The 9,817-nt window shown below is 44.1% G+C and overlaps 1 protein-coding gene across 1 annotated transcript in view; it reads left to right on the top strand.

Annotated features, from left to right (window-relative positions):
* The first annotated feature begins 6,215 nt into the window (after positions 1-6,215).
* The window catches only part of LOC139225914 (ras-related protein Rab-26-like), a 424,746-nt gene continuing 421,144 nt past the window's right edge, over positions 6,216-9,817 (top strand). The window contains exon 1 of the mRNA XM_070856775.1: positions 6,216-6,644. Within this exon, the coding sequence (XP_070712876.1) occupies positions 6,453-6,644 (192 nt within the window). The 5' untranslated portion in view covers positions 6,216-6,452. The remainder of the gene's footprint in view (positions 6,645-9,817) is intronic.

Below are 9,817 nucleotides of genomic sequence, written 5' to 3'. Positions count from 1 at the left end.
TTGACTTATGAAGATAAGTTGAGTAGGTTGGGCCTATACTCATTGGAGTTCATAAGAATGAGAGGTGATCTTATCGAAACATAAAAGATAATGAGCGGGCTCGACGAGGTGGATGCAAAGAGGATATTTCCACATAGGGGAAACTAAAACTAGGGGACATATTCTCAGAATAAGGGGCCGCCCACTTAAAACAGATGAGGAGGAATTTCTTCTCTCAGAGGGTTGTAAATCTATGGAATTCTCTGCCCCAGAGAGCTGTGGAGGCTGGGTCATTGAATATATTTAAGGCGGAGATAGACAGATTTTTGAGCGATAAGGGAGTAAAGGGTTATGGGGAGCGGGCAGGGAAGTGGAGCTGAGTCCATGATTAGATCAGCCATGATCTTATTAAATGGCGGAGCAGGCTCGAGGGGCCAAATGGCATACTCTTGCTCCTATTTCTTATGTTCTTATGAAAGGAGATATTAGGACAAATGATGTAGGTTTTAAGGAGTGTCCTTAGGGAGGAGAGAGAGGTGGGAGGTTTTTAGAGGGAATCAAGGCATATGGGGTATAGGGCAGGAAAGTGAATTTGAGGTAGAAGATCAGCCATGATCTTATTGAATGACGGAGCAGGCTTGAGGGTCTGTATGGCCTAATTCTGTTCCTATTTCTTATGTTCTTATAAAGTCCAGAGCTTAGCGTCTAGGCAGCTGAAGGCATGGTCGCCAATGGTGGAGCAATAAAAATTGTGGATGCGCAAGAGACCAGAATTTGCGGAGTGCAGAAATCTTGGAGGATTGTAGTTCTGGAGGCGATTACCCAGATAGGGAGAGGCAAGGCTATGGAGGAATTTGAAAACAAGGATGAGAATTTTAAGATTGAGGTGAACTTTTGATAACGTTTGTTAAGACTCGTTAGCAGTTATTAAAGGGTTATTTTTATACTTTACAACTATAATCAGTAATTTATTTTAAGACCAGACTCTAGAAATTACTGTTGTTGATATAAGTGGAGAATTTGTATGACAATCCTTTCTGCTACTTTAACAGAGATTTGAGCGTGTTTAATAGAGTGAGTTAACTCCTGTGCTAAAATAGCAGACCAAGAAACAACACATGAGCAATGAAGCAGTTATCCACTATAATGAGCCTTTATAAAACACTGGTTTGGCCCCAACTGGAGTATTGTGTCCAATTCTGGACACCACACTTTATGAAGGATGTCAAGGCCTTAGAGAGGGTGCAGCTCTGGAATTTATAAGAACATAAGAAATAGTAGCAGGAGTAGATGTACAGACCCTTGAGCCTACTCCGTCATTCAATAAGATGAATGAAAAATGGTTCCAGGAATGAGGGACTTCAGTTACGTGGCTAGACTGGAGAAGCTCCGGTTGTTCTCCCTGGAGCAGAGAAATTGAGAAGAGATTTGATAGAGGTGTTCAAAATCATGAAGGGTCTAGACAGAATAGTTAGAGAGAAACTGTTCCTGTTGGTGGAAGGGTCGAGAACCAGAGGACACAGATTTAAGGTGATTGGCAGACGAACCAAAGGTGACATGAGGAAGAACTTTTTTTATAGTTAGGATCTGGAATGCACTGCCTGAAAGGGTGGTGGAGGCAGATTCAATCGTGACTTTCAAAAGCGAATTGGATAAGTACCTGAAAGGAGGAAAAAAATGCAGGCTACAGGGAAAGGATGGGGGAGTGGGACTAGTTGAAGTGCTCTTGCAAAGAACCGGCACAGGCTCGACGGGCCGAATGGCCTCCTTCTGCCCTGTAACCATTCTATGATTATCAACAGCGATTATTCGGTTTAAGAACGTGCTATGGTATAGCAAGAAACAAAGTGAAACGATAGTCAAGAAATACCCATGTTATTTTGCTAATAGCACAATGTACATGATTCATCATACAGTTTTTATTCCAGCATAGTGGGGTATATTCGCTCTTATGGGTTAGTATATATATCAGAAAACATTTATGCATATGTATAAAAATTCAACTCCAAATTGCTGGAGAATGAACCAAATGTAGTGTCTTGTCCTGAGACTCCTGACCTAAGGAACACATTTTGTACATGAAGTACCCACGTCTAAAATTGCCATTGCACCTCTGAAACATACGGAAACGAAATGGCAGATACCAATTTTTGATACTGTGAAATAGAATCATTTTTTTCTCCCTCCTCACCTGAAATTGCTGATAGCTCATGTCTACATATGGGCACAATACAGCAAGGGGGGTCACTGGATGGCTATCAGGAGCAGGAACCCCAGCTACTGCCAACTATAGAATCCTACAGTCATTCTCACTGTAATGAGGTAATCTAGCAGTTCTGGGATCCATCCCAGTTTAATATTTCAGCAGGCAATGCCTCCATAGCCTTTCCCCGCCCTATTTCTGTAACCTCCTCCAATGTGACAGCTCACCCTCTCCATAGTACTCTCTTCCTCTGAATATTGCCCCTTGTGTATACACGCACCTCTCCCATCCCTTTCACGCACCATTGGCTGCTGTGTCTTCACCTGCCTAGGCTCTATGCTCTGGAACACCATTCCTAAGGCCCTTCACCTCTCCTCCTATAAGACCCTCCTTAAAACCTACCTCTTTGACCAAGCTTTTGGTCATCTCTCCTAATATCTGCTTCTTTAGCTCAGCATCTACTGTTTGTGAAGCACCTTGGTTGTTTTGCTCTGTTATATAAATGCAAGTTGATGTTGTTGTTATTTATCAATTGAATCTCAGTGAGCTTCCAGAATCTGTAAATTAACTGACTGTTAGATGTTAATGTGAGATAAAGAAAAGAGAGAACTTGCATTTCTATGACATCTTTCACAACCCCAGGACATTCCAAAGTGCTTTACAACCAATTAAGCACTTTTTGGAGTGTAGTCACTGTTGTAATATAGTAAACATGACAGTTAATTTGCGCACAGCAAAATCCTGGAAACAGAAATGTGATACCGACCAGATAATCTGTTTTAGTGGCATTGGTTGAGAGATAAAAGTTAGCCAGGAAACCAGGGAGAACTCCCCTGCTCTTCTCCAAAAAGTGCCATGGTATCTTATACGGCCACTTGTGAGGGCAGATGGGGTCTTGGTTTAACGTCTCATCCGAAAGACACCTCCGAAAGTGCAGGACTCCCTCAGTACTGTGCTGAAGCACCAGCTTAGTCATAGGCAGTCCCTCAAAATCGAGGAAAACTTGCTTCCACTCTAAAAGTGAGTTCTCAGGCGACCGAACAGCCCAATACGAGAATTACAGTCTCTGTCACAGGTGGGACAGACAGTCGTTGAAGGAAAGGGTGGGTGGGGAGTCTGGTTTGCCACACGCTCCTTCCGCTGCCCGTGCTTGTTTTCTGCATGCTCTCGGCGACGAGACTTGAGGTGCTCAGCACCCTCCCAGATGCTCTTCCTCTGCTTAGGGCGGTCTTTGGCCAGGGACTCCCAGGTGTTGGTGGGGATGTTGCACTTTATCATGGAGGCTTTGAGGGTACCCTTGAAACGTTTCCTCTGCCCATCTGGGGCTCGCTTGCCGAGTAGAGCTCTTGCTTTGGGAGTCTTGTGTTAGGCATGCAAACAATGTGGCCTGCCCAACAGAGCTGGTCGAGTTTGGTCAGTGCTTCGATGCAGGGGATGTTGGCCTGATTGAGGACTCTAACATTGGTGCTTAGATCATGCACTCAAGTCACTGGAGTGGGTATAAATTCATGGCCTTCTGACTCAGTGCTACCACTGAGCCACAGTTGACACCTGCATTGAGGGATTTAGATGGTGGCATCAGAAGCTATAAAAGTAAAGCATAAGCTTCATATTGACTATGTGAAAGCCGATATTAGATAACAATCTTGAAATCACGCTGGGCCATCTCTATTCTTTAGTCCGTTTCAAAAGCAGTGATAACTGTCAATGTGAATTCAATTATCAGTGCATCCCACATTGTGGATATGTAATGATGTACACTCCGAAGGGCTAATAATCCTGTGATAGTGACTGCACATCTGTCAAGAATCCACATTTGATTGCCAGGAAACTCTATTGCCTGTGTCCATTATGCATGGACAACTAGGAGTGATTGCAAACACAGCATCCTTAATCAAGTGACTTAAACATCATAAACAGTGAGGGTGAGACGCGTCCAATTTGCAACCAACAGCCATATCGTGAGGTGTGATTGCAGCTTTGAAATTATTCCAGGGAATATGTGCATAGCTTACAGCATGCAATTCATGATTGTGGTGTTATACTATTCCACCCTGGGGTTCCTGACTGGTTGTAGCTACTGTTGCAATATCCTGTTCTGTTGATGCAGAATAATAACATTTGCAATTATACAGCCTCTTATCACAGCAAAACATCTCAACTTGGCTCCGAACAATGAATTAATTTTTGGAAGTGCTGCCACTGTTGATTTAAGATTGTGCAGAAAGATGAGCCATCGTGATGCAATCACTGAAACTTTATTTAATGATAACCAACAGCTGCTTACTGGAGAGCAACACACCCAATGTATATCATTTACAATTTAAAAAAAAATTCAAGGCAGTTTAATTTAAAAATGTTCAGAATCATGTCAAGAATCTTCAAATTCCATGTTATAAAAACATCATTTTGGCTTATCAAGCCACTGTAACCATTCAAAAACTGAATGTGGAACTTGCTACCACAAGGAATATTTGATGTAAATAGCATAGATGCATTTATGGGGATGAGGGAGAAAGGAATAGAAGATTATGCTGATAGGGTTAGATGAAGAAGGGTGGGAGGGGACTAGTTTGGAGTATAAACACCAGCATGGACCAGTTGGCCCAAATGGCCTGTTTCTGTGCTGTACATTCGATGTAATTCTATGTGAATGAAGATATCTGACTTACTTAAAACAAAGTTATTTGAACTGTTTACAACAGACACTACATTTTCCAGTTGGGATGATATTTTATAACAGCTTCTGTTTACTTCTTAAAAAAAACTTTTTTCATCTGAACGTTAATTGTTTATGTTCAAGTAGCATCTCACATTCTATTATGCTCTTTGTTTTAATGATAGCTGCATGTTACAAATACTGAAGTCCATTCTTCAAGTCGCTGCCTGGACTGCGTGTGGGTTTAGGGGTGAACAGGAACACATATTGGATACTCATGCCCCAGAACAGTTTCTGACTGTTTACACACCACGAGAACCCTCTGGAACATGTTTACCAGAAACCCTGATATTTGTAGCTCCAAAAATAACCATTGCAAAAATTGTAACTGAGAAAGCAATACGAACTTGATTGTTTTTGACTTTATTCTCCAGTGCTCTTTCAAATGGGGACAATAACGAACCAGAGTGTGTGTCTCAGCACACGCTGTTGAGCATGTTAACAGGTGTCAGCCTTAGCTCAGTGGTTAGCACTCTTGCCTCGGAGTCAGAATGTTGTGGGTCCAAATCCCACTCTAGACTGACATTCCCAGTGCAGGTACTGTTAAAGGTGCTGTCTTTTGGATGAGACGTTAAACCAAGGCCCCGACTGCCCTCTCTAGGTGGACATGAAATAACCCACGGCACTATTTTGAACAAGTGGAGGGGAGTTCTCTCCAGTGTTATGGCCAATATTTATCCCTCAACCAACATCGATAAAACAGATGATCAGATCATTATGACATTGCTGTTTGTGGGAACTTGCTGTGCAAAAATTGGCTGCCAGGTTTTCTACAATAATGACCAGACCTCAAAAAGTACTTAATTGGCTGTAAAGTGCTTTGTAATGGCCTGAAGTTGTGAAAGGTGCTATATAAATACAAGTCTTTCTTTCCTGATGACTGTGCTACAGATGCTTCCTGCAAAAAAATATTTGCATCCATATTGAGGGAAAGGATGAGAATGGTGCTAAGCACCTTTTCAATACACCTATGTTTTTGTCTCAACAACTTGTAGTTAAAAAGCGCCTTTAAAAAATTGACACTGAGCCACATAAGGAGAAATTGTGGGGGAGGGGAGGGAAGGGAATCTCAGCCTGAGGGCGCCTGGGGGGCTATAAAAACACCAGAAGTTGCTGGTGGACAAGGGCAGGCACTCAAGGGATTAAACAGCAGAGGTGCAGTATGTTTACAGTCAATGTGGCTCGGTCCCGCCCCCCTCTCTGCGCGCATTGGACCAGCTCCCGGAGTTGTGGTGCACTGACTGGACTGGAGCGATCCCCATTGGCTGGCTGTGCCGTCAGTCAGGGCGCGGTGGGCGTGTCTGTCCCTGTGGAGCGAGGGAGCGCGTGCAGGAAGCAGGAATTCGGGCTGGTGCTGCCTGCAAGCAAGTGGCTTGAGAGATGAGTGGGATGCACATCCCATTTCTGACAACAGACATGACCCCCACAGCCAGAGTGAACAACTAAAGCTCCTGCATTGTTCCGATTGCACGGGGTGGGGGGAAGATTGCAAGCAACAACAAACACAAGAGAAAGCTCCTCCCAGTTTGCAACCTGCAGACCTACTCCGCGATGTCGAGGAAAAAGACATTGAAGAGCAAAAGTAACACGTCTCCCAGCACTACCTTACCAGCAGGCAGAGGGAAAGAACAGGAGAAATCGGGCAAAAGCAACTCCGGGGGCCAGGGTCCGATTAACGGGGTGACCCTTCCAAACAGACCCTCTTTGAGCAACAGCAGCGAGTTCTATGACATAGCTTTTAAGGTTGGTTTTTCAAAAACGGAAAGCCTGCGTTCGCTAAACACTTGAGTTTAATGTTGTGTAAAATTGGCAGATCTGTTAGTTTCGTGTGTCTGTATATACAGGACCAGTAATTTATTGCATGCACCTTTTGCATTACACTATTTTACAGTAAAGTCCTCAATCAGAATGAAAAGCTATCCGGAACAGAGTATTATTAGCAAGCAAATATCTGCATTACAAGATATGCAAAACATTTTCCTTGAAGAACGAGTTTTTATTTTGCATAGAATGTACAGCACGGAAACAGACCATTCGGTTCAACTGTTTATGCTCCACGCGAGTTGCTATTTATTTTACTTCGTTCTCCTATCACTGAGAGTGAAAATGACTGCATGCTCAGTCCTCACTCTTAGCTCAAGTGATCGCTAAATCAGGCAAGATCACAACAATTCATTTGTTTGCGGCTCTCTTCCAATCGTGCAGCACTGGAGGGGGGCATTCGGCCCATCATGTCTGTGCCGGCTCTGTCAAAGTGCTCTCCAGTTAGTCCCCCCCCCGCGCTTTCCCCATAGTCCTGCAAATAGCTCCCTTGTTAAGTATATAGCTAATTGGCTGTATGCGCTTTTCTCCCCAATGTCAATGTTGATGGTTTCCGTTATATGATTTCACTTCTCACACACCGAACCCCGGGCTGTAAATTGCCCGCTCCTTGTTGCCTTGTTAACATCTGAATTACAAGTGTTCAGTGATAGGGATCGGCGCCGTGGGTTATGCAATAGCCACTGGTTGTGACACTACTGTGCAGTGTGCATGGATTAAAGGGCCCTTGGGGTCGACTTATTGTTTCCTGGTCTGATGCTAGTTTCGATAAGTAATGCACATTCAGAAAAAAAATCCATAACGGAGAGCCCATTGAGGAAGGAGAATACAATGCTACGATTGTCTGAGAGCCGTGGTAAACCCCGCCCTCAGCCCACCTCCTTTCAATGTCCTGAGTCAAGGCTGTATAGAGCACGTCTAACCTCGGGCAATGATACAAGTTTTCACCTAATACTTTTTTCAGAGGCAATGCCATTGTTGGGGAGAGGAGCTGAGCCAGGTGTCCCACTTTGCCTGACAATCGTCTCCCAGGGACTCAATTACTTTTTTTGTGCGATTAGGGTAGTATGTGTTAACACACGCCGCGTCATTGCTCACAGTGTTAGGTAAACAGAGAACGTTTTCCAAATACCTCTTCAAATAAAGATTCGGCCCGTCTTTTAAAGATACCCATGCACTTTAAAGTTAATGGTGACACCCTGCACTTTAAAGTTGATGGCAGTCCTAGCACTTGGCTAAGGGGTTGGTCTTGAAGCTGGGGGATGGGAGTGCATTAAACTAATATCATAGCTTGGAGGGGGTAAACTAATAATATAGCTGGGGTGGGTGACCCAGTAATAATATAGCTTGTGGAGTGAGGTAAACTAATAATGTAGCTGGGGTGGGTGATCCAGTAATAATATAGCTAGGAGTGGGGTAAACTAATGTAGCTTGGAGTGGGGTAACCCCATAATATAGCTGAGTTTGCAACTGATGGTAATCTTGGTAGCAATCAGTTAAAATAGTCCATCATCCCAAGGGAAGGGGTTATGATGTGATTGTGTCTAATGTAAGATACATCTTTAGACCAAAAGCAAATGAAGAGGCAGCAGCAGGCAACTGATCAAAGAGGGGAAGAATACGTTCCTTTCAATGTATTCATTGAATGCTTTACATCTGCGTCTGAGTAGGATTTTCAGCATCATACTAGGGTCAATTTTAACTCTCCCCTGTGGTGCCAACTCTCATGGAGATAAACGGCATTGTGTCACTCATTATTATACAATTCTTGTTAACATTTTAAATGAGTTGACAAGTGTGGTGCCATGGGACACAGCACAGTGAAGTAATAATGTGCAGTGCTGTGGCCAAGAATGGACACCGGGTGGAGGAGTTTCCGATCTCCACAGCTTGAGGAGACGTGGAACTGAAGGCAGACACTTCCCAAGAGGAGAGCAGGAGTATGGGGCAGTTGCACCTGGGCCAATGAGAGAACAGGAACATGGGGTCAGTTGTCCCTGGACCAATGGGAGAACAGAAACATGGGGACCGTTGTACCTGGACCAATGGGGAACAGGAACATTAAGACAGTTGTCCCTTGGCCAGTGGGAGAACAGGAACATGGGGAACATTATCCCTGGGCCAATGTTCCAGGGTTCTCCATGGTTGGTTCAACATATCACAAGTAGAGAGAGAGACCTGTGGGCAACACACTCCTTGCTGCAGAATGTGCTTGACCAAGGGGCTGTTCAAGAGGATCTACTGTAATAGAAGCTGTTTCGTGTGATCACTGTTTAGTAGAGTTATTCATTCAGTGCCATCATTTCCAATTTTTAAAAATCTGAGCTTGCAAATGCTGGCTCATCACCTGAATTCTTCACTGTGATCTGTTCTTTAAAGCTCCACCCTCACTCCCATTTACTCCTTGAGAGGGCAACAGTTCAATTGCATAAGCTCCAACAGTCCCGTCTTGCTCTTGTTTATCCAACTATAATGCTCAGAGTAGAATGATTTTTTAAAAATCTTCTTCCCCTGCACTCCCCCAATCTCCATATGTTCTCCCCTCCCTAAGCCAGTGGCTCATGGTTACACTGCTGACTACTCTCTAGTAGCTGACCAGTGGCTAAAGACTTGATGGAAAAGATACAGGACTATGGGGGAGAGAGCAGGCAGCGGGTTTAGTTTTTGAATGTCTTAGCACGGAACAGGCCTCGACTGATGGGCTGAATGGCCACTTTCTGTGCTACAAGAGATAGTATCGAGCAGTTCAGCAATGAGGGCATCACAGTTGAACGCAATCCTCTCCTTACCCAGTATACATTGTTTCCCAGTAAGGGTCACCCGCATGGATAGTGGTCAGGGAATGCTGACTGATTTAAAAAAAAAATCTCTTGCTTCACAACCCAGGGGTACTGAGACCCGTAGGAGGTGCTGGGCTGTGATCAGCTTAACACAACACAAACTGGGGACCAAGCCTGCAACTTGCTCTGCTAATGGGGTTAGATGAAGTGGGGTGGGGGGGTGGAGGCTAGTGAGAAGCATAAACGCCAGCATTGACCAGTTGGACTGAATGGTCTGTTTCTGTGCTGTAAATTCGATGTAATACAGGGAAGTAA

The sequence above is a fragment of the Pristiophorus japonicus genome, chromosome 15 (genome assembly GCF_044704955.1).
Source record: "Pristiophorus japonicus isolate sPriJap1 chromosome 15, sPriJap1.hap1, whole genome shotgun sequence".
NCBI lineage: Eukaryota > Metazoa > Chordata > Chondrichthyes > Pristiophoridae > Pristiophorus > Pristiophorus japonicus.
The sequence above is the reverse complement of the archived record's forward strand: the minus strand, read 5'-3'. Positions and strand labels throughout refer to the sequence as shown.